The sequence below is a fragment of the Trichosurus vulpecula genome, chromosome 3 (assembly GCF_011100635.1).
Source record: "Trichosurus vulpecula isolate mTriVul1 chromosome 3, mTriVul1.pri, whole genome shotgun sequence".
Taxonomy (NCBI): Eukaryota; Metazoa; Chordata; class Mammalia; order Diprotodontia; family Phalangeridae; genus Trichosurus; species Trichosurus vulpecula.
The window spans coordinates 30,652,229-30,678,436 of NC_050575.1; the positions used below are offsets into that span (position 1 = coordinate 30,652,229).

At 38.2% G+C, this 26,208-nt stretch overlaps 1 protein-coding gene across 1 annotated transcript in view; it reads left to right on the forward strand.

Moving 5' to 3' along the window:
• Positions 1-5,367, forward strand: part of TGFBI (transforming growth factor beta induced) — a 61,949-nt gene extending 56,582 nt beyond the window's left edge. The window contains exons 15-17 of the mRNA XM_036751571.1: positions 1,248-1,327; positions 3,719-3,743; positions 4,679-5,367. Of these exons, the coding sequence (XP_036607466.1) occupies positions 1,248-1,327; positions 3,719-3,743; positions 4,679-4,719 (146 nt within the window). The 3' untranslated portion in view covers positions 4,720-5,367. The remainder of the gene's footprint in view (positions 1-1,247; positions 1,328-3,718; positions 3,744-4,678) is intronic.
• Positions 5,368-26,208: the final 20,841 nt, after the last annotated feature.

Consider the following 26,208-nt stretch of genomic DNA (forward strand, 5'->3'; position numbering starts at 1 on the left):
TCAATGAAATTTATTAAAAAATTACTGGAGATAAGCCCATTTGAAAACCTTGGCACTATTTTGTTTTATGATGCCAGAATGACCCACAAATTGACTTCAAGAGTTATCACGCTACTCTTCCTTTCTATGTCAATTTGTTGAAAATAAGTCAACTCTTTTGAATATTATAGTTAGAACAGACTTACAGATGGGGAATGTCAAATCAAAAGTCAAATGTCAGTTGAAACAGAAATCTCACTTCAGTAGTTAATTCTGAATTGCTGGGATCTGAAATGATGAGACTTTCTTATAGTCTTTTTTTCCAGCAGCATTTAAGTTTTTTATTGTATTTTGTTTGAACATCATGATCATTTCTGGATGTAGCCTTCTACCACCTCTGCTCCCACAAATAATATTCCCTTGTCACAATGAAAAACAAATCAAAGTAACTGTTACAATGCCCATGCCTGACAGCATGCATACTTTTCTATTCCCAAAGTCATTCCACTTTCTTCTTCATTGTTTGTTCTCTGAGATCAAAATTAGTCATTACAATTACTCAGAGTTCAACTTTCTTTTATAATTCTTTTCATTTATGTTATTTTACTAATTGTCTTTTATCTTTTTTATTCTTACTTAGCTCTGCATCAGCTCATGTGAGTTTTCCTATGTTCCTCTAAACTCAAATTCATCATTTAAAAAAAGTATACAATATTGCATTACATTCATACATTCATGATCAGGGCTGTTTTTATCCATGGCAGTCACCATTGAAAAACACAGCTTTGAAGCAGCTAGATGGTACAGTGGTTAGAGCACTCGCTGGATTTGGAATCAGAAAGACCTAGGTTCAAATCTTTCCTGAGATGCTTGCTAGTTGTATAACCCTGGGCAAGCCTCTCAACCACATCTGTAAATGGAGATAACACCTATCCCATTGGGTTATTATGAGAATCAAATGAGATGATCTATGTAAAGTATTCTGCAAATTTTAAAGCACTTTGTATATACCAGCCATTATGTTATTGTGGTTGATTTCCTGAGTTTGTTTTCACAGTACAAAAAAAAATGGTAGTTTGGACATTTAAGTTTGCCCTTGCTCCTCTTCCATGGAGATACTTCATCCTCAGGAGATTAGAAGCCCTGCCCTAGGGACATGCTTCAGAAATTCTCTATTTGGTGATGAGGGGAATGAGTAGAGGTAATAAATGCCAGCCACTGTTTGTTACTTCTCTCCAACATATACTATTATTTTCCTTCTGTTCCAGCCAACAGACCTCAGGATCGAGGAGATGAGCTTGCAGACTCTGCCCTAAAAATCTTCAGACAAGCATCTGTTTTTTCTAAGGTAAGACTAGTCCTCAGTGCCTGTTATTCATTCTAAATAACCTCAGATCCTTCAACCAGGCATTTCTGGCCATCCTCAGAAGCTAGACTTCCTGGTGTTTTCCCAGTTCTGCTAATCTCACAAAATCTCAGAGATAGAGTGGGCTTCAGTGGCTATCTAACTCAGTCAGTACCCCATAGGTATTGATTTTTACAGTTTTTACAACATCTGAATAAAGCAGTCATCCAGCAAGGTATCCCATTCCATTTTTTGATAACTCATTGTTAGGAAGTTTTTCCCTGTATCAAGCCAAAATCTGTCTCTCTCCAGCTTTCTACCGTTGCTCTCAAGGACCAAGTAGAACAAATCTAATCTGTTTCCCATGTGAAAGCTCTTCCAAAGCAAGTTATTATGCACCCCATTGAGTCTTCCATTTTCCAGACTAAATATTTTCAGTAGGCTCTTGACAAATGCTTGTTGACTTGTTCAGCCATCCCACAGTGATGACTAAGTCCAATAGACCCCTAAGTCTTTTTTCAATACAGGGACTGTTACTTTGACTCCACCATTTTGTTAATGTTGCTTTTTTTTAAACCTAAATATATGACTTTACATTTTTCTCTATACTGGACACCCTTCACCTTTGTAGTCTCAAGTATAGGCAGCATTGACAATGGCCAGTCCTAGATACAATGGAACAAATCCCATGAAAACAAACAGGAATTATTAAGCCATGACCAGTAATTCAATGCAAAAAAATTCTGTAACTTCAAAATAATTTGGGCCACTCTTTGGAATTATGTTATCCCTGTACGTCATTACATATTTAACAGATGAACCTGAAGAAAAAGATTTTAGGTTGTTAGAGAGACCTAATCTAAATAAGGGTGATCCTGATTGGTTAGTTTTGAGTGTCACACTGCCTGTATTCCACTATTACAAGCTGATCATCTGCTCTTGTTTTCTGGGGAGAAGACCCATTTTTGGAGTTCCCTTAGAAATGACTCGCTCATAGCATAAATAATTTTCCCTCATTTAGAACCAGTTTACCAAGTTTATGAATTTTTCAGACCCCTTACCTTTTTCCTTACTCAAACAGCATGGTATAATGTATAGACGGCCAGTCACAAAGCCAGAAACACCTGTTTTCCAGTCCCCACTCTGGCACATATTAGCTGTTTTACCTGGGTAAATCATTTGACCTCTCAGTGCTCTAGGCAACTCTCTAAGACTTTAAGTAAAGAAGGTGCCAATCAGCATTGTTAAAAAGAGTTTCTTCACCTGGGAGTTCCTTACACTGTCAACCAGACTGACACCAGCATCTAACCTGGGAATGGCCAGAGCCAAACAGAACAGGCCAGAGACAGGTGTGTCAGGGATTAAACAGAAGTTTAATTAATTTCAGAACAGGCCAGAGACAGGTGTGTCAGGGATTAAACAGAAGTTTAATTTCAGAGTGAGGAAAATGCTTGCAAGCAGACTCTTCCTTCTCCTTCCCCCCCGGCCCCCTGAGAGGGAGGACTTAACATGCTGGGGCAAAGGCAGGTCTTTATATACATAAAAAACTACCAGTGGGCTGGACCATGACACAATCATTCTTAGCAGTTCTCACAGCAGGCTCATGCGTGGACAATGCAGGTGTTACTGGGGCCATTTCTTAAGTGGATTATCTTCAATCTTAAGGATCACTGAGCTTTGTGATTGTTCAGTGGTGTACAGAATCAGAGTTAGCATGACCACGACAGGAGTGCAATACCTGGTTCAGTTACACAAGCACAAGATTTCAGGAATTGTTAGCATGTCAGGAGATTTTGATGGATGGCTTTAGCTGTAGCACGTTCGCTCTTAGGTCCCCAGGAAATAGTGGGAGCTCCAACAAATCTAAACAACTATTGATTAATATGAAAATCATAAATCCCTCAGTGAACACCTGGTGCTGGTCAAAGCAATACACTGCCAGAGGGTGAGATCATCCAGAGCGCAAAGGATTGTTGTTATGCCAAGCTTAGGGCACAGCCTGCTTGCTGGGCCTTACCTCTGAGAAACAGGGTGTCTCCAAATACCTTGACAACATCAAATGAAATCACAGGTCTGATCCCTGTCTTTATCCCTGACTCCAGGGAATACAGGTAAAGGATAACTGAGCAGATATTGTTCCCACTGATCCACTGTTTCTAGTGTGCATTCCTGGCACATTACACAGGAGGGCAGAGGCAGACAGGAGACTAAGACATGCTTTCATTTTCTGCATTTCCTCTGCCCCACCATGAGTGCAAACAATCAAGCATCATCTGTCATATAGTACAGTTGGATGAAAGGGGTCACTGATCATCCGAAAACCAGGGGGGTAAATAAATCCCAATGTTATTGCTCCCAGAAAAATGTAACAAGTAACTTTTCTTCTCCCCTCAGACTTCCGAACGATCTATACGATTAGGTAAGGCTAATATTTGTGTCTTCTCTTTTGTCTGTCACCCAGCAGTGTGGTTTATTTGGGGGGTGTAGTAGGCATATTCTGCATGAGACTATCAATTTGCAAAGCATTCAGATTAAAATCGAGGCAAATGCAGAAAGAGTCACCTCTGAAAGTCAAAAAATCCTCCTCTACAGAGACTAAAAGTCGTCTCTGAGAGAAATATTGATAACCTCATGGGCTTACATTAATGCAAGATAGGAGGCCCAGAGTCCCCAGGAATCTCAGAGGAAAGTGGAGAGGATGTTGTAGCAGAGTTTTTCTTCAGTTTGCTAATTCTCTTTTCATTGAATAGTAATATCTTTATTAAAATGTTTAGCAATTTTTGTCACTATTTCTGTTGCCATTTTTTGAGTAAGACCATAAAGATCCTGGCCTCTTTGCCAGCTCTCAAGCCACCATCTTCCTGAAAACTGTAATCTGGGAAGAGGGCTATGGAAATCAGAGCTGCAAAAACCGAATGGCTGCTTAGCTGGAGAGGCTTCATGAAACCTTTAGGCTATAAGAACAATGCTTGCAGTGGCAAGTCAAGAGGGAGACAAGAGAAACATGGTTTTGATTTGAGGGAAGGTAAGCATGGAGGCTATGAGGGTTATCAGTCATTATGAGGAGAGATACTTATGGTTAAGAACATTAGTGAAACAATGGGTGATATTATTGCCTATTAGAAAAGAAATTAAATATTTTTATTGAGGCAAAGAAAAAAAAACTGTCAGTCTCTGATTGCTACTTAGAGCCTACTTAGAACCTTGGTCTGAATTGTAGAAGTGGAGATAAAGGAAGACATTTGGAGGGAAGGTCATGTACTGAGGATAAATGCGGGGAAAGTGAGTTTTCACCCTTTGTACAGTGAGCTATATTTTGTTTTTCACACACGTCCTCCCTCTGTCCCACTTCAGCTCCAGTCTACCAGCAGTTATTGGAGAGGATGAAACATTAAGCCAAAGGACCTTTGGAGGAATGTGTCATGACAACTCCCAACCACAAACAACATTGGTTTGCAGAAGAAACCAATCTCACAATTCATTATCCAGGGATTGCCTCTAAAATAGGGTGACCCCAGAATGCCACTGATCTGGGGAGGATGTGGGTAGTGGGGGACATATATTTCATGGCCACAAGCACACTTACATACCAAGTCTTTAACATCACTGTGTGATTCACATTTTGAAAAGTCCAAAACACATAGTCAGTCAAAAACAAAACAAAGTGAAGCACATCCTGAGTGTTCTTTCTGAGAAGCATAGAAGCTCTTTGGGAGAACTCACCCAACATCCTGTGGACCATGTTTGACCAGAGCTCTGGTAGCAGCCAGAATTGTTCTCCATCATCACTTCATTTAAAGTTCATTATTCTGAAAGCCTGTTTCAATTGGAGAAACTGCATTATATAAGCTATAGTTTGAATGGTTCTGTTCTTTGTGTTCTGTGACTCTTAGGGTTGGAGCATTTCTATGTTATTATCCCCATGATGTAAAGAAGGGGTGGGTCTGTGTAGTGTGTGGACGTGAATTTCCCTGGAAGAAGTATGGCAATGACACAATTTGTAATAATAAAACAAGAGAAAATATAATTTGTGTGTCTGTTCACTGTGGTCTGGTTTTGTTTTTCTCACCTGTTCAGTCTCCTAGGATGAAGGCAATGGGGACACCCAAGTATTCTGATGACTTAGACCATGAGCCCACCACATTCAGTCTCTGGCAAGTCAGAAAAGAATGATTTGTGAGATACCTCAGTGACATTGTCCTCAGAGTTTAGGCTCATATCCTGAACATCCCCTAATTTTGCCTTAAAAGTCTGTTAGGGGTCTAAGCTGCCCGTGAGTCAGGAGACCTAGGTTCTGTTGCAGGTGGTGCTACTCACTGTCCTTAAAGATCATTGAAATTAACCTCATTTGACATGTAGGGAAACTGAAGTCCAAAATGAGGGGGAAAATTTGCCCAAAATCATGCAGTGAGTTAGTGACAATGCCCCAATTAAAATTCAGGCTTCCAGGTTCCCATCCTGGGTTTTTTTCCATCATATCATAACTGCCTCTCAGTCTTTGTTTTACCAGGTAGAGGACAGTTTATTTTTTAGTGCGCCCTTTATGAGTTTGTTCAAATTCATACTCTTTCTGTTTACCTTATAGAGAGATATTTTTATGGGTATTGCCTCAAAAGTAGAAAGAGCACAAGACTAAAAATAAAAGACTTGAGTTCGAGTTCCTTTCCAAGTCTGACATTGACTTGCTATGCAAACTTCAGCAAGTCACTTGATATCATACACTCATTGGTTTAGAGCTAGAAGGGACCTTAATGGCCATCTAGTCATGAGGAAGCTGAGTCTCAGAGGTAAGGTCACATAGTCGTCGTGTCAGAGGTAAGATATAAACCTAAGACTTCCTCACTCCATATACAGCCTTTTAGTCTCTTCATTTGTAAAATGAAGACCATAAACGGTCATTGCAAGAGACACCACGATGTAGTGTATAGAAGGCAAAAAAATGTGCTATTGGTGCTAGGAGGTTCCCAGAATCACAGGAAGCAATCCCAACCTGGTTTCCTGTACCTCAACTCTGCCACCACACTCCACATAGAGCACAAGGTCATTTCCTGTGAATACACCCAGATCGAGCTAAGATTCTGTGGGGTACTATTCTTAAGAAGTGCTTATGAATGGAGGTTGAGTCAGGGAACTATTAGTTCTTTCTTCTGTCCCTTTACCCATATCCCTTTCCCCCAATCATTGGGACTCTGGTGTCTTCAAAGCATCTCCCTCCCCCTCCCTAGGTCAACAGTAGAAAACAACATCAAAAGACAAGATCCAGCATATAGACGAAATGACTATCAGAAGCAAGGGCCATGACTAAGCCCTTCCCAGGCACCTGGAAACATTTACAAACTTAGCCACTCGGAGCTGGCAACCTGCCTGTGCACTGTCATCCACACTTCACAATTCCTCCCTTTTTTTAGTATTTTATGATGTCCAGCACACCTCCACATTTGTTCTCTCATTTGAGCCTCACTACAGCCTGGCAAGGATTATCACTATTTTCCAGAAGTGGAAAACGAAGCTCAGAGAGATGGTGAGTTTCTTGAGTGTACTCAGGAATGGTTCCTGATTTGTTCTTCACTACCCAAAGCTCCAGAGAGGAAACCAAAAACTCAGACTCCCAGCTTACAACCAGTTGAAGACATCCTGTCATTAACTCTTGGCCTTTATCCTACCTGCTTTTACTTTGGCTACCTCAGAGTTTACAGTGGCCCCAGAAGAGCCCAGTACTACTACCAGCTAGAGATGAAGGCTCTGAGGCTAGGACAGGGGAGCTATGCCCTGCTTTGCTATCATCTGCTAAATAAAACAGGATTCGAGAATTGATGGTATCTTAGGGTCTTACATGTCAGAAAGAATCTCTAAAGCCATCTCATCTGGTCTCTTTCCTTGAAGCTGGCCAACCTCCAAACTACCCAAGGAAAATCTTCTGCTTTTCCATATCTTCTATAGCCTCAGCGTTAAGGAGTTTTCTAGATCTCACTTCAATTGTTGCTGCAGCTCAAACTTATCTAGGGTCCAGAGTCAGGACCCGCTGAGTGGAACCTTAAGAGGGATAGAGATGTGTATTTGCTGTTCTTGAGCTCCAGGCTATGGGGGCCTCTTAGGATTCAATCCCCAAGGTCTAAAGCATTTTTTTATCTCTGAGGGGAGTATTTGTTGGAGCATGGAAAAAGCTTAAAAATTTTTTAGCTTTCACTTTATTTGCAAATCACTTTAGAAATGTAGGAGGGGACAGGAGAGAATAATTCTAGCTAACATTTATACAGTGCTTACTATGTGCCAAGCCCTGTGCAGTTATTATCTCATTTGATCCTTACAACAACACTGGGAAGTAGATGTTATTGTTGAGATAACTGAGGCAAACAAAAGTTAAGTGATTTGGCCAGGGTTACAAAACTGCTCAGTGTCTAGAGGCTGGATTTGAACTCAGGTCTATCCTAACTCCAGACCCCGAGCTCTATCCACTGTGCCACCTGAGAAAATTCGACTCTTTCCAGGCCTACAGAGCAAAGACTGATGTTCAAACCCAAAGGAAAAGGGGTAAGGCCATAGTCCTGAGCAGATAGGACATGGGACAAGAGTTTTGATAGGCATAAAAGGAATAGAAAAGGTCTTTGTCCTACCAACTTTCACTTTGGCCATCTCAAAGCTTAAGACGGCCCCAGAAGTCTCAATCCTACTAACAGCTAGAGATGAAGGCACTGAGGCTAGGACAGGGGAGCTATGCCCAAGAAGACTAGGCCTATGTGAAAAGCCGTAATTAGGAATCCTTGGCAGTAAGGCTGAAATATATCTTTAGGGAAAAGCCGAAAGCCTTCCAAACTCCCAGGAAGAGTTTTGTCGACTTTTAGGAAAAATTAATCCTTGTTGAGAGGAAAGAGGGGGAGCACTGGTCCTATCACAATACGGATGCAGTAAGAGAAGTTTATCCTCACACTTATAAAGCCAGATCACAGTGTTGCTCAATAAGGGTGGCATGCTCATTTGTTTGGCCATCAACCTGTTTGCTCATCTCAGAGCAGGCATGGTGGCAGTCCTTGTACTTGTCAGCATCTACTGTGAAATAAACTCTAGGGTACAAACAGAAAAGCTCTTAACAACCCAGTGTTTTCAGATAAGGAAGCTTTATAGATTTCAGAGCTAACTCAAGTCTAGAGCTAAGATGAACCAGGGCTCCTGCTCAAGGGTGAGGAGAAACAAAAAACTGTAGCACTCACCAGAGTTCTCTCTGTCCTCTTGCATAAGACTCTTATGAAATGACTTGAAGGAATGACAATAGTCCCTATACATTTGGCTGAGAAGGCACCCACTGCTCAAGTGTCCCATGAGTAGATGTATCAAAGAAGACCTTGAGGAGAGAGCTATGTCCCATATAGGGCCTTGGATGCTTAGCCACACTTTCTTCTGGAAAAAGATTTGCATATGGGGTGGAGGATTTACAAAGGAGCTTTAGCGACTGAAGTTTCCCATGGTCCATATAAATATATGTAGAGCATGTAGTTTGTTTCAATCCTTGTTTTGTAGCACGTTTTACTAAAATCAAGGTATATGTGAATGGCATGGACCATTTTATGATGCCAAGTCCATCCATGGATCCTCTGAAGATAATGCTCAAAAATCACAAGTTATGTATATAAGAAATTTGTAAGAATCTTGGCCACTTTGTATTATTTGAGTTTTTTGTTCTCATGTATTGGTATTTTTTTAAGTTGAGTCATTTCAGTTGTGTCTGACTCTTCGTGGCTCCATTTGAGGTTTTTCTGGCAAAGATACTAGAGTGGTTTGCCATTTTGTTCTCCAGCTCATCTTTTGCAGATGAGGAACTGATGAAAACAGGGTTAAGTGACTTGCCCAGGATCACACAGTCAATAAGTGTCTGAGGCCAGATTTGAACTCAGACTAATGAGTCTTCCTGAATTCAGGCCCAGCATTCTATCTATTATACCACGTAGCTGCCCCATATTGATATTCTCATCGAAATCTAAAAAGTAAATGTGAGGGAGACTAACCAAAATGTCAGACTAGAAGAAAAAAGTACAGCTCAGCTCCTCTCCACCACTAAAAACTCAGCTGCCGAACTTCCAGAATTCAGCCACCTCTGCAAGGTTACTCTGGTACTAATGCCCAGAAGATGGAGGACCTTGGACTCAGCTACTAGGATGAAGAAAAGAGCCCCAGCTCAGTCTTTGGAAAGAAAAGGGCTTCTGCTCTAGTTACCTTGATTTTGTTTAGGCAAAATTTTAAAAAAATTTAAATTTTATGTAACCAAAGTTGTCTATTTTATTTTCTATCTTTTCTTTGGTCATGAATTCTTCCCATAGCCATATGCCTGACAGGTAATTTCTTCCTTGCTTCTCTAATTTGTTTATAATACCATCTTTTATCTCTAAGTCACATTCCTATTTAGAGCTTACCTTGGTGTAATTTAAGGTATAATAGGTTGGTGTATACCTTTGTAATGCACTGCTTTCCAGTTTTCCCAACACCTTTTGCCTAATTGTTAGATCTTAGCCCGGTAGTAGGATTCTTTGGGTTTAATTCCAGGCTACTACGTTCATTTCCCTTCATCTGTTGTACACCTAAACTGTTCCACTGATAAATCTGTATTTCTTAATCAAAACCAAATTGTTCTTATGATTATGGTTTTGTAGAATAGTTTGAGATCTGGTACCCTTCTTTTTAAATTTTTCCCCATTATTTCCCATGGGGTGCTTAATCTTTCAGTGTTTCACACAATTCTTTGGTAGTTTGATTGGTATGACACTGAATAGGTAAATTAGACAATATTATCATTTCGATTATATTAGAAATACATCAGCCTTCTATCCCCAGGTGTTCAAGCCCACTTGCTAAGATTCTCATCACTGACAGAGATTGATGACTTGATGCCTACATGAGACCTTGGGAGAGGGAGCCTGGTCTTCTGGTTCCATCTTCAAAAAAGAAAGCATAAGTTTCAATATTCTCTTCAGAAGGAAGTCCCCAAAAAGAGAGGAAGACTTTTGGAAGAAATCAACATATAGAGGATGTGGTGCCTCAACTGTGTCCATATCACCAACTTACATTAGAGATTTTGGGAAATTTATCTTTGGGTAAGATCTGGGACTCTCTTTTTTGGTTGAAATGAGATATTCCCCTTTTATCTCCAGTGGGAGAACTCATTCACTCTGTGCATTGTTTGATATATTACTGCCTTGTGTATAACTTTTATGATTTCTGTTTGCTATCAGCTTGGATAAATTGGTTTATTTGTGGTTTTTGTGTAACTGGCAAGAAGAGAGTTAAGTATTGGAAATACAACTTAGAGCTCATCGTTCAGTTGTTTTTCAGTCATATCCAATTCTTCATGACACATTTGGGGTTTTCTTAGCAATGATACTAGAGTGATTTGCTATTTCCTTCTTCAGCTCCTTTATAGATGAGGAACTGAGGCAAACCCAGGATAAGTGATTTGCCCAGGATCACACAGATAGTAAAGGTCTGAGTCCAGATTTGGACTCAGGAAGATGGGTCTTCCTAACTCCAGGACCAAAATTCTATCCATTGTGCCACCTAGCTGCCCCATAACTTGGAGCACTTCTTCCCCATTAAGAGATAGAGACCAGGAGCTAAGCATAAATCTAAAAATTGTTTCTCCTAGACTAACAATATTTAGAAGGGTGGATATATACCCATCTCTCTTAGGAGAGCACAGTGGCCAGCCTTGGGGCCTTAATCATCTGTTCCTTCCTCTCCTTGTAGGAATCAAATTCTCCCTTGGAAAATGGTGGGAGGAGGAGACTAGAGACATCTATCCAATACGTAGTTGTGAGCCACAACTAGACATATACATGTGGACATGTACAAGATACAAATGGACAACATACACACTCATACTTTATACATGTGATTGTGTTTATAGTTTTCTTAATTTTCAACCAATCTTGCATTCCTGGTATAAATCCAATTTGGTCATAGCATATAATATTTGTGATATGTTGCTGTCATCTCCTTGCTATTAGTTTATTGAATATTTTTGCATTGATATTTATTGAGGATATTGATCCACAGGTTTTTTTCACTGTTTTGGCTCTCTCTGATTTATTATCAAAATGAGGAATTTGGTAGGAATTCTTCTTTTCCTTTCCCCACTCTGCCCTCCATGAAGATCACTGCCCTGTCTTGGCAGAGGGGCTTGCATAGCTCAATGAAACTATGAGTTATGCTATGTAGGGTTACTCAAGATAGATAGGTCACAGTAGAGAGTTCTGACAAAAAGGTAATCCACTGGAGAAGGAAATGGCAAACCACTCCAAGATCTTTGTCAAGAAAACCCCATAGCTGGGGTGGAGATAATACGGCAGAGTAAAAGCAGGGACTTGCTTGAGTTCTCCCTCAAATCCCTCCAAATACCTGTAAAAAATGACTTTAAACAAATTCTAGAGCAGGATTACCCACAAAATGACAGAGTAAAACAAATTCCCAGCCCAAGACAACCTGGAAGGTCAACAGGAAAGTTCTGTTGCACCAGACTGAGAGAGGAGTACAGACCAATGCTGGCCACACAGGCACAGACAGGGCTAGAGCAGGCCTCAGGGGACTGAATCACTGGAAGCTGTGATGGTTTCCAGACTTCTCAATCCAGAAACACCAAGGACAATTTAGAAGGTCAGTAGGAAAGGTATGTCAGATCTGGGTGAGAGAGGAGCTTGGTCTGGCCCTAGCCCCAGGGTGGCAGTGGCTGCTTCTGGAGCTCTCAGCCCGCAACCAGTGGGCACATCAAGCTGCTGATCAGAGGTAGACTGCAGAGATCTCTTTGCTGGCACTGAGGCAGGTTTGTCTTACTTTGCCCGTGCTTCAGTCAGGGTCACAGTTCTAGGTGGCGGTCCTAGGGCAAGGAGGAGCACTGGTGTGGTGGAGTTTGTGGTGGCTGTGGAGAGGGAATCCTCCTCACAGTTCCAAGGCAGAAAAAAGTGCTTTTGGTCACTCACAGACCAGAGCACAGACCATGAGAGGAGTAAACACCTCTCCTTTGATCATACAATGTTGGAAAAACTGAAAATTTACAGGTCCATAGAAATATCTCTGAAAACAGCGGCACAAAACTCCTGAAGCTCGGGACAGTATACCCTCCATGTTGGAACCAAAGACCTACCTTAACAAAGAGCTAAATAGTAAAGTAATGGACTGGGAAAATAAGCAAACAGCAGAGAAAAAAATCAGAATATAGAATCTTACACTGGTGACAAGGAAGATCAAAACATACAACCAGAAGAAGACAAAAAAGTCAAAGATCCTACATCCAAAGCTTCCAAGAAAAATATGAATTGGTATCAGGCCATGGAAGAGCTCAAAAAGGAGTTCGAAAGTTAAGTAAGAGAAGTAAAGGAAAAATTTGGAAGAGAAGTGAGAGGGATGCAAAAAAAATCATGAAAAACAAGTCAATGACTTGCTAAAAGAGACCCCAAAAATACAGAAGAAAATAATACCTTAAAAATAGATTAACCCAAATGTCAAAAGAGGTCCAAAAAAACCAATGAGGAGAAGAATGCCTTAAAAAGCAGGATTAGCCAAATGGAAAAGGAGGTCCAAAAGCTCACTGAAGAATATAATTCCTTAAGAATTAGAATGGAGCAAATGGAAACTAATGACTTTATGAGAAATCAGGAAATTATAAAACAAAACCAAAAGAATGAAAAAATAGAAGACAATATGAAATACCTCATTGGAAAGACAACTGACCTAGAAAATAGATCCAGGAGAGATAATTTAAAAATTATTGGGCTACCTGAAAGCCATGATCAGAAAAAGAGCCCAGACATCATCTTTCAAGAAATTATCAAGGAAAACTTGATAAAAAACTGATATTCTAGAACCAGAGGGGAAAACAGATATTGAAAGAATCCACCAATCACCTCCTGAAAGAGATCCCAAAAGGAAAACTCCTAGGAATATTGTAGCCAAATTCCAGAGTTCCCAAGTCAAGGAGAAAATACTGCAAGCAGCCAGAAAGAAATAATTTAAGTATTTTGGAAACACAATCAGGATAATACAAGATTTAGCAGCTTCTGTATTAAGTCATCAGAGGGCTTGGAATATGATATTCTGGAGTTCAAGGGAGCTAGGATTAAAGCCAAGAATCACCTACCCAGCAAAACTGAGCATAATACTTCAGGAGGAAAAATGAAATTTCAATGAAATAGAGGACTTCCAAGCATTCTTGATGAAAAGACCAGAGCTGAATAGAAAATTTGACTTTCAAATACAAGAATCAAGAGAAGCATGAAAGGGTAAATAGGAAAGAAAAATCATAAGGGAGTTATTAAAATTGAACTGTTTAAACTCCTACATGGAAAGATGATATTTGTAACTCATGAGACCTTTCTCAGCATTAGGGTACTTGGTGGAAATATACATGTATGTGTGTGCGTATTATGTGTGTATCATGTATGTATATGTGGATACGTATATGTGTATATGTATGTATATGTGTGTATGTGTGGAGAGAGAGACAGACAGACAGACGGACAGAGGGCACAACGTGAGTTGAATATGAAGGGACGAAATTTAAAAAGTAAAATTTGGGGGTTAGACAGGAATGTATTGGGAGAAGGAGAAAGGGAGAGGTAGAATGGGGTAAATTATCTCCCATAAAATAGGCAAGAAAAAACTTTTACAATGGTGGGAAAGAGAGGGGTTGGTAAGAGGAAATGAGTGAACCTTACTCTCACCAGCTTTGGCTTAAGGAAGGAATAACATACATACTCAACTGGGTATGAAGAAAACTCCATGGATAGTACTAATATGATAAAAGAAATGACATTGGAAGATGAATCCCTCAGGTAGGAAGGAGTCCAATTGACTACTGGGGAAGAGTGGAGGACAACTACAAGTAGCTCCAGTGCTAATGAAGTGGCTGGGCCAAAGCCAAAAAGAAATTCAGCTGCAGATGCATCTGTTGATGAAATGAAAGTCTGATGCTGTAATGATCAATATTACTTAAGAACCTAGAATGTAAGATCTATAAACCAAGGTAAGCAGGAGATCGTCAAACAGGAGATGGAAAGATGTTGCAACAATCTGCTAGCAGCTGCTGTAGGGGTGTAAGACATGCTAACAACCAGCACACAGAAAGCTGCCAACACAGGTTCTTTTGATCTGCTTTACTAAGGAAAGCAACGTTAAGGGGTTAACAATCTTACTTTAATCCAACATACAAATATCATTCGCTCAGCTCAGGGGGAAAAGCCAGCACCCTGATCATCTGAGCAAATACAAACAAATTACAAACATACATTTATAAACAGACCAAATACAATTCATAGTTACCAAGGAGCCATCAACATCTGAGTTCAGCCGGGAGCTCGACAACAGCTGGCCCAGAGTCACGTGCCACTCCAAAAGAAAAAGCCAGCCTCTGGGTTTGTATATCTTGTTCGGGGTCAAAGGTGAGTCACATATGCGACTCACCCACATGACCTAAAATTGTTACAAAAATGCAACTTAAACCCACATGGTCTAAAAGCCTCTGATGTCACAAATATGTCATTCAAACCCATGTAAACTAGGCTTTCCCTTGAGGCAAGGAGGTCATCAAGAACTCCTAATTTAATCAAGGAAACAAAGGCCAAATTCTTCAAGGCCACTTGGTTGAATAAGTGCTAAGAGCCCATCTTGATTGCCAATACAAAAGATCAAATATGAATTTCTTGGGTGTCAGTGAATTTAAATAGATAGGAATGGGTTAATCTTATTCAGCTGATCACTACATACTACTCTGGGCAAGAATCCCTTAGAAGAAATGGAGTAGCCCTCATAGTCCATAAAAGGGTTAAAAAAAAAGCTGTACTGGGATAAAATCTCAAAAATGGCAGCATGATATCTGTTCAAATCCAAGGCAAACCTTTCAATATCACAGTAATACAAGTCTATGCTCCAACCACTGATGCCAAAGAGGCCAAAATTGATCAGTTTTAGGAAGACTTACAACATGTTCTAAAAATAACACCCAAAAAATGTCATATTCGTCATAGGGGATTAGAATATTAAAGCAGGAAATCAAAAGATAATAGCAATAACAGGCAAGTTTGGCCTTGGAGTACAAAATGAAACAGGGCAGAAACTAATAGCATTTTGTCAAGATAATTTGCTGGTCATAATAAACACTCTTTTTCAACAAACCTAAAGGCCACTCTACACATGGACATCACCAGATAGTCAAAAATGAAACCAAATTGATTATAGAGTTTGCAGCCACAGGTAAAGAACCTCTATACAATTAGTTAAAACAAGATCTGGAGCTGACTGAGGTTCAGATCATGAGCTTCTTACTGCAAAATTCAGATTTAAATTTGAGAAAGTAGGAAAAACCATCAGACCATACAGGTATGACTGAAATAACATCCTTTATGAATATGAGGTAGAGATGATGAATAGATTTAAAGAATTATGTCACATAGATAGAGTGCCTGAAGAACTATGGACAAAAGTTTGCAATATTGTATAGAAGGCAGCAAGAAAAAAAACATTTCAAAGAAAAAGAAGAGCAAAAGAGTAAAATGGCTGTCTGATGAGGCTTTACAAATAACTAAGGAGGGGGGTGGAGCCAAGATGGCGCTGTGAAAAGAATGAACTACCAGAGGTCTCTCACAAAATCTGTCAGATACATCTAAAAAAGATTTGAGAGAGTTAGAAGCCACTAGTAGACTGAGAGGGGTAGAAGCACCAGGAACATGCAAGGACAGCAGACCAAACCAACCGGCAACAGCAGAGGAATCCAGCCAGTGCACTAGTCTGGGAGGTTGCTGGGTGAGCAAAACATGGTAGCAGGAACAGGCCCAGGGTGGAAGCACCTGCTATGGCCACAATCGAGCCCCAGGCCTCTCAACCTAGGACTGGAGTTCATCGGAGCGCAAAGCCTGCACCTGTAGGAGCAGGTAGCCTGGAGGCCTCCAACCCACAGTATAAAGGTTTGAAACTCACCTTCTTGAACTTCCAGGAGCCATGATGTCCAGGTAAAATGACTCTCATCTGTCCCTTGAATAAACCCAGAGAATACTATCTCAAGAGAAACAGAGGAGCCAGAAGCGGGGCTTCAGTAGTGAGAGACATTGGGGAGAGGGCCCTTCTTGTGGTGATGGAAGGAGACTAGTGCAGGAAGAGAGGTGTACCAACAGCCCTTACCTCAGCAGTACAATGAGAGTAACCCAGCCCCAGGGGGGTGGAGGTAACAAACATCAATGCCAGAACTCCAGACATGGCTTTACACAGCCAGGGGAAGTGGCAGACACCAGCGCAGATGAGAGCTGAGACTACCCATGCTGTAGAACAGTCCAAAGGAAAAGGAGACTCCCAGCAGCCAGACCACTCCTCCCCCACACCTCACAAAACCAGAGGCCATAGCACATAAAGCTAGATCCCAACACAAGAAACTTGGGACAGAGCCCCCTGAGCCCCAGAAACAGAGATCCGCTTTAGAAACCAGGAGAAAAAAAAACGCCATGAAAAAGAACAGTAAGAAGCTTTTGAAGACCATTAATTCATATTATGGAGACAGGGAAGATCAAAATACCAATTCAGAAGAGGACAGCATGGACACTACACCCACATATGAAACCTCAAAAGGGAAAGTGAACCGATCTCCAGACCAAAAAGCATTCCTGGAAGAACTCAAGGAGGACTTTAAAAACCAAATTAGGGAGGTAAAAGAAAAAAATGGAAAAATGGAAAATAATTCACTAAGGGAAACAAATCTTTAAAAAGCAAAATCAGTGAAATGGTTAAGGAGAATCAGAATATAAATGGAGAAAATGTCTCATTGAAAAGTAAAATTAACCAAATGGAAAAGGAGATAGAGAAGATAAAGGAAGAAAACAAAACATTAAAAATTAGAATTGGGCAAGTAGAAGCTAATGACTATGAGATATCAAGAATCAATCAAACAAAATCTAAAGAATGAAAAAATAGAAGATGTGAAATATCTGATTGGAAAAACAACTGACCTGGAAAATAGATCCTGGAGAGATAATCTAAGAATTATTGGTCTACTTGAAAGCTATGATGAAAAAAAAAAGAGCCTGGACAGTATCTTCCACGAAATCCTTAAGGAAAATAGCCCAGAAGTCCTAGAACCAGAAGAAAAATGTGTCATCAAAAGAATCCACCAATAACCCCCCGAAAGAGATCCCAAATTGAAAACTCCAAGAAATATTACAGCCAAATTCCAGAACTACCAGGTCAAGGAGAAAATACTGCAAGCAGCTAGAATGAAACAATTCAAAAATCACAGAACTACAGTCAGGATCACGCAGGATCTTTCAGCTTATATTTTAAATGACAGGAGAAACTGGAATATGACATTCTGAAAGGCAAAGGAGCTTTGATTACAACCAAGGATCAACTACCCAACAAATTTTCCAGGCAAGGAGATGGACATTCAGCGAAATAAGGGAATTTCAGACCTTCGTGATGAAAAGGCCAGAACTCAAAGGAAAATTTGATCTCCAAATACAAAACTCAAGAGAGACATAAAAAGGTGAATGCCGGGGGCGGGGGGGGACCCTAGTTAATCAATAAGGCTAATTAGTTACACCCTAATATAGGATTACTTTGTTTTATATATATATATGTGTGTGTGTGTGTGTGTGTGTGTGTGTGTGTGTGTGTATATATGTCAATCAAGAGAATATTATAGTTATTATGACAATTGAAAGGGATATTCATAGACTGTGGGTGTCAGTACAAAATAACCAATATAATGATAAAAATATAATTATAGAGATATAAAGGGATGGTTCTGAGAGAAGAGGTAAGGAGGTAGAAGAAAACGGTAAATTATATCACATGAAGAGGCACAAAAACATATTATAGTAGAGGGAAAGAAGGGAGGGAGAAAATCGGTATTTGAGCTTTACTCTCATCTGATTTGGTTCAAGAAGGGAATAATATACCCTGATAGGTATAGAAATCTAACTTGTCCTACAGGTAGTAGGAGGGGAGAGGGGAAAGGGGAAAGAAAGGGGAGGGGGTGGTTAGAAGGGAGGGAAGAAGTAGCAAGGGGGAAAAGGTAAAATAAGGGAGGGGAATCAAGAGGGAGGGCAAACTGAGGAAGGCCGCAGTCAAAAGCAAAACTCTGTTGAGGAGTGGAAGGGAAAAGGGAAAAATAAAGGAATAAACAGGGGGGAAATACTATGGAGAAAAAGACATAAATAGTAATCATAACTATGAATGTGAATTGGAGGAACTATCCCATAAAATGGAAGCAGAGAGCAGAATGGATTAAAAATCATAATCGTACAATATGCTGTTTACAAGAAACACATTTGAAACAGGGGGGTAGGCCAAAGAACAAATCATAGAAACAATTAATCACTTCATTCAAGAGAATGACAATAATGGGACAACATTCCAAAACTTATGGGATGCAGCAAAACCAGTTCTTAGGAGAAGTTTTATATCTCTAAATGCTTACAGGAATAAAATAGAGAAAAAGGAGATCAATGAATTGGGCATGCAACTGAAAAAGCTAGAAAAAAAACAAATAGAAAATCCCCAATTAAATACCAAAATAGCAATACTAAAAATCAAAGCAGAGATTAATAAAACTGAATCAAGAAAACTATTAATTAATAATTAAAACCAAGAGCTGGTTTATGAAAAAACCAATAAAATTGATAAACCTTTGGTCAATTTGACTGAAAAAAAAAAGAAAGAAGAAAACCAAATTACCAGCATCAAAAATGAAAAGGGCGAACTCATCTCCAATGAAGAGGAAATTAAAACAATAATTGGGAATTATTTTGTACAATTGTATGCCCATAAATTTGGCAACCTTAGGGATATGTATGAATATTTACAAAAATATAAATTGCCCAGGTTAACAGAAGAGGAAATAAAATACCCAAATAACCCCATCTCAGAAAAAGAAATTGAGCAAGCCCTCAATGAACGCCCTAGGAAAAAATCTCCAGGGCCAGATGGTTTTACATGTGAATTCTATCAAACATTTAAATAACAATTAATTCCTATACTTTATAGATTATTTGGCAAAATAGGTGAAGAAGGAGTCCTACCAAATTCTTTTTATGACACAGATATGGTACTAATACCTAAACCAGGAAGAGTCAAAACAGAGAAAGAAAATTATAGACGAATTTCCCTAATGAATATTGATGCAAAAATTTTAAATAAAATATTAGCAAAAAGATGGAAGCAACTTATTAAGAGAATAATATACTACAACCAGGTAGGGTTTATTCCAGGAATGCAAGGTTGGTTCAATATTAGGAAAACTATCAGCATAATTGATCATATCAACAACAAAAGTAGCAGAAACCATATGATCATCTCAATAGATGCAGAAAAAGCCTTTGACAAAATACAACACCCATTCCTATTAAAAACACTAGAAAGCATAGGAATAAATGGAGCCTTCCTTAAAATTATAAATAGCATCTACCTAAAACCATCAACAAGTATTATATGTAATAGAGATAAGCTAGATGCATTCCCAATAAGATCAGGGGTGAAGCAAGGTTGTTCATTATCACCCCTATTATTCAATTTGGTACTAGAAATGTTAACCTGTAGCAGAAGAAAAGAAAAAGAAATTGAAGTAATTAGAATAGGCAAGGAAGAAACTAAATTATCACTTTTTGCAGATGATATGATGATTTACTTAGAGAATCAAGTGAAAAACTACTTTTAATAATAAACAACTTTAGCAAAGTTGCAGGATATAAAATAAACCCACATAAATCCTCGGCATTCCTATACATCACTAACAAAGTCCAATAGCAAGAGATAGAAAGACAAATTCCATTTAAAGTTACAGTAGACACTATAAAATATTTGGGAGTCTACCAGGCAAGACAAACCCAGGGCCTATATGAACATAATTACAATACACTTTCCACACAAATAAAGTCAGATGTAAATAAATGGGAAAATATCAGTTTCCCATGGTTAGGCCAAGCTAATATAATAAAAATGACAATTTTGCCTAAATTAATTTATTTATTCAGTGCCATACCAATCGAACTACGAAATAGTTATTTTACAGAGCTGGATAAAATAATAGGAAAATTCATCTGGAAGAACAAGAGGTCTAGAATATCAAACATATTAATGAAGAGAAATGCTAGGGAAGGTGGCCTAGCCATACAGATATTAAACTGTACTATAAAGCAGCAGTCATCAAAACTACCTGGTACTGGCTAAGAAACAGAGTCTTGGTTCAGTGGAATAGGTTAGGTACACAAGACACAGTAGTCAGCAACTACAGCCATCTACTCTTTGATAACCCCAAAGAATCCAGCTTCTGGGCTAAGAATTCACTATTTCACAAAAACTTCTGGGAAAATTGGAAAATGGTAGGGCAGAAACTGGGCATAGACCAATATCTTACACTGCATACCAAAATAAAGTCAAAATGGGTTCATGATTTAGGAATAAAGGCTGATACTCTAAGCAATTTGGGAGAGCAAGACATACTTTACCTATCAGATTTATGGGAAAGCAAAGAATTCATGGCACAACAAGAGATTGAAAGCATTACAAAATGCAAAATGGATAATTTTGATTATGTAAATTGAAATGTTTTTGTATTTAAAAAGCCAATGCAACAAAGATTAGGAGGGAAGCAGAAACTTGGGAGAAAATCTTTACAACTAGTTCTCTGATAAAGTCCTCATCTCTAAAATATACAGGGCACCGAGCCAAATTTATAGGAATACAAGTCATTGCTCAATTGAGAAGTGGTCAAAGGATATGAACAGGCAGTTTTCAGAGGAAGAAATTAAAGATACCTATAGGCATATGAAAAAATCCTCGAAATCACTACTGATTAGAAAAATTCAAATCCAAACAACTCTTAGGTACCACATCTCTCCTGTCACATTGGCTAAAATGACAAAACAGGAAAATGATAAATGCTGGAGAGGATGTGGGAAAATTGAAACACTGCTACATTGCTGGTGGAGTTGTGAACTGATCCAGCCATTCTGGAGAGCAATTTGGAACTATGCCCAAAGGGCTATAAACATGTTCATACCCTTTGACCTGGCAATACCACTTCTAGGGCTATATCCCAAAGAGATCACACAAGTGAGAAAAGGACCCATGTGTACAAAAATATTTATAGCGGCTCTTTTTTGTAGTAGCAAAGAATTGGAAATCAAGGGGATGCCCATCAATTGGGGAATGGCTGAACAAGTTGTGGTATATGAATGTAATGGAATACTATTGTGCTATAAGAAATGGGGAAGATATGGGCTTCATAATAACCTGGAAAAACCTACATGATATAATGCTGAGTGAGCAGAGCAGAACTAGAAGAACATCATACACAACCACAGATATATGGATTCTGTGATGACTAACCTTGACAGACTTTGTTCTTCTCAACAGCAGAAGGTTAAAAGACAACTCCAAAAGACTCACGATGGAGACAGCTATCTACATCCAGAGAAAGAACTATGGAGTCTGAATGCAGATTGAAGCAAACTATTTGCTCTCCTTTTTTTTCTTTTGTGTTTTTGTTTTTGTTTTTTTGTTGTTTTGTTTTGTTTCTTCTTTCTCATGATTCATTCCATTGGTCATAATTCTTCTTTACAACTTGACTATCATGTAAATAAGTTCAATGCGAAGTTATATGTAGAAGATATATCAGATTCCATGCTGTCTTGGGGAGGGGGTGAGGGAAGAAAATCTGGAACTCAAAATCATGCAGAATTGAGTGTTGTAAACTAAAAACTAAAAAAATCTTAATTAAAAAAAAACCAAATAACTAAGGAAAGGAGGAAAAGGAAAGAGAAAGGAGAAAGGGAAAGATCTACTCAACTGAATGCAGATTTCCAGAGAAAGAGGTGAAGGTTTTCTTAAATGAGCAATGCAAAGAAATAGAAGAAAACAATAGGATGAGAAAGACAAGAGAGTTCTTCAAGAAAATTAGAGGCAGTAAGGGAACATTTCATGCAAAAAAAAAATTGACATGATAAAAGGCAAAAATGAGATAAACTTAACTGAAGCAGAAGGGATTAAGAGTTATGAATATACAAAAGAACTATACAAGAAAAATCTTAACATCGATGCTAACTACATTGGTGTGGGTGGAGGGCTGGTCGAGCTGGAACCCTACTCTCATCAGATCTGGGTTAAAGAGAGAACATATACATCTAGAATCGTATCAAAGAGTGTAAAAGTCTTCTAAATGTACAAAGAAATGTGAGAGTAATGGAATAGGATTGGGGGTAGAAGAGTGTGTAGAATAAGATTTAGGAGGGCAGGGGAGAAGAAAAGGGAAGGACTCAGAATAGTGGTAGAACAAGGAAAAGCAGGGTTAGAGGAGAGAATAAAGGAGAAATTTTTAAAAGGATGTGGAATAAATAGGTAGTGGTTAGAAGGAAACTAGAAGAAGGAAAAGGTAAAAAGAGAGAGTGAGAAGGACAATACTGAGGCAAAGTAGGTTGGAGGGAAATACCCGAAGTAATTGTAGCTTTAAACGTGAATGGGATAAATTCACTCATAAAATGGAAATGGGTAGCAGAATGGCTTAAAATAAGAATCCAACAATATGCTGCCTACAAGAAACATTTAAAAATGATAGATACACACAGAGTTAAAATAAAGGTCTGGAACACAATATATTATGTCTCAGCCAAGGAAAAAAAGCAGAAGTCACAATCATGATATCAGACAAAGTCAAAGCTAAAATAGATTTAATTAAAAGAGATAAACAGGGAAATTATGTTATGATAAAAGGTACCATAGATAATAAAACAATATCAATACTAAACTTATATGTGCTGAATACCATAGAATCTTTAAAAGAAAAGTTAAATGAACTACAGATAGTAGTACTATAAGAAAGGGGGCCTTTAATCTTCCCCCCTCAGAACTAAACAAATCTTACTAAAAAAAAAATAAAGAAGTTAAGGAAGTGAACAGAATTTTAGATAATCTAGATATGATAGTCATCTGGAGAGAAGTGAATGGAAATAGAAAGGAACACACATTTTTCTCAGCAACATATGTTACCTTCACAAAGATTTACTATAAATTAGGGGACAACAACTTTATAGCTAAAAACAGAAAAGCAGAAATATTAAATGCTTCCTTTACAGACCCCAAGTAAGATCAGGTGTGAAGCAAGGATGCCCACTATTGCCCATTTTATTCAATATTGTAATGGAAATCTTAACAATAGTAATATGAGAAGAAAAAGAAATAGAAGGAATCAAAATAGGGAATGCTATAATAAAACCATCTCTTTTTGCAGATGATATGATAATATTCTTGGAAAATCCTAAATACTCAACTAAAAAGTTAATTAAAATAATTAATAATTTCAGCAAAATAGCAGAATATAAAATAAATCCACATAAATCATCAGCATTCCCATATCTCACCAACAGGATTGTGCTAGAAGAGATAGCTAGAGATACCCCATTTAAAATAACTCTACATAGTATTAAATACCTGGGAATACACTTACCAAAACAAATCCAGGATCTATATGAACAAAACCATAAAAATTTTGTACACAAATAAAATCAGATTTGAATAAATGGAGAGATATTAATTGTTCATGTGTAGGCAGGGGCAATTTAATAAAAATGACAATTTTGCCAAAATTAATCTACATATTCAATTCCATCACAATTAAATCACCAAAAAATTATTTTATGTAGCTAGAAAAAAACAATAACGAAATTCTTTCAGAAGAACAAAAGATCAAGAATATCAAAGGAACTAATGGGAAAAAATGTAAAGGAAGGAGGGTTAGCAGTACCAGATCTTAAACTATATTGTAAGGCAGTAATTATCAAACTATCTGTTACTGGTTAAGAAATAAAAAAGGTAGATCAGTAGGACAGAGTAGACATATAATCTACAGCAGAAAACAAATGTAATAACCCAGTGTCTGACAAGTGTAAATCCTTAAGTTCAGGGGATAAGAATTCATTATTGGTAAAAACTGTTGGGAAAGCTGGAAAGCAATCTGGCAGAAATTAAGTATAGACCCATATCTTACACCATTTACCAAGATAAGATGAGAATGGATACATAACCTAGATATAAAGGGAGATATTGCAAGAAAATTTGAAGAATATGGAACATATCACTATCAGATTTATGGAGAATTGCACAATTTATGAACACAAGAGACAGAGTGTTGTGAGATGTCAAATGGATAATTTGGATTTCATTAAAGTAAAAAGGATTTATACAAGAAAACAATGTAAGCAAGACCAGAAGGAAAGCAGAAAACTGGGGGTAGGGGGAATTGTGTAGACAGTTCCTCAGATAAAGGTCTCATATCACAAACATAAAAAGACCTTTGTCAAATCTATAAGAATGCAAGCCATTCCCCAATTAATAAATGGTCAAAGAATGTGAACAAGCAGTTTTCTGATGAAGAAATAAAAATAATTTATAGTCATATAAAATACTCTAAATCATTATTGATTAGAGAAAGGAAAATTAAAACAGCCTTGAGATATTATTTTATACCTATCACATTGACTAAAATGATAGAAAGGGAAAGTGACAAATGTTGGAGGGGATATGTAAAAACTGAGACACTTAATTCATTGTTGGTGGATCTATAAGCTGATCTTGGAGAGAGATTTGGAATTGTGCCCAAAGAGTTATTAAACTGTCTATATCCTTTGACCTAGCAAAATTATTATATAAATTATTATTTCTATATATATCATTAGGGAAAATGGAAAAAAAAAACCTGCATGTTCTAAAATATTTATAGCAGCTCTCTTTGTGGTGGCAAAAAACTGGGAATTGCAGGTTGCCCATCAGCTGGGGAATGGCTGAACAAATTGTGGTATATGTGCATGATGGAATATTACTCTGGTATAAGAAATGATGAGCTCGATGATTTTAGAAAAGAATGGAGAGACTTCCATGAAAAAATGAAGAGTGAAATAAGTAGAACCAAGAGAACACTATACAGTTACAGCAGTATTTTTTTAAGAACAACTTTCAGCAACCAAGTCCTTTATTGTAGATACCCAAATTAACTGCAAAGATTCAATGTAGGAAGATGCTGTTTGAATTCAGAGAAAGAACTGACATATATTTGTATATATACATATATGTGTGTGCATATATTTGTGTATGTATATTGTGTGCGTATATATGTGTGTGTGTATACACATACACATACATACATGCAGATTGGTCTCTAATGGTAGTCATCTCAAAGTTTAGAGTGGGGAGAAGGGGAAAAAAAGAAAATCACATGATAATTTTGTGGTATATTTAAAAGGAATAGCAAGTTCTACATAATGGAGCTGTAATTTCAGGTGGAATCTCCTGTTTTTCTGCCCCTCCTTTGCTATGGAAATGCTTGTTTTATTTCTTAAGTTCAGAATAAAATAAAAAAAAGAAACTTAAAGGCTCACAGAGTTAAAATAAGGGGTTGCAACAAAATCCATTATTCATAAGCTTGACTTTAAAAAGCAGGGGGAGTAATTATGATTTCAGGGGGAAAAAAGCATCAGAAAAAACAGACAATTAGAAGAAACAGGGAAATTGCATTTTGCTGAAAGGTACATACTCTTAGACAATGAATACCTAACATATATGCAACAGATGACATTATTAAATTTAAATGTTAAAGGAAAAGCTAAATTATTTACAGGAAGATATGGACAGTAAAACTTGAAGTTTAAGGACGTCTGCCCTTGGGTTTCTTGGCTCTGACAGGTCAACTTTGTCTTTTTCTTGCCCATAGCCGGGCCTTCATTCCATTTCCCAAATATCTTCTCACCATGCTGTGGTTCACACCTCCTCCCTCTACCCCATTTTTTTCTTTCCATTAGAATGTAAACTCCTTGAGGACGGGGATTTGTCTGTATAGTTGTATTTGAATGCCCAGCATTAAGTACAGTGCCTTC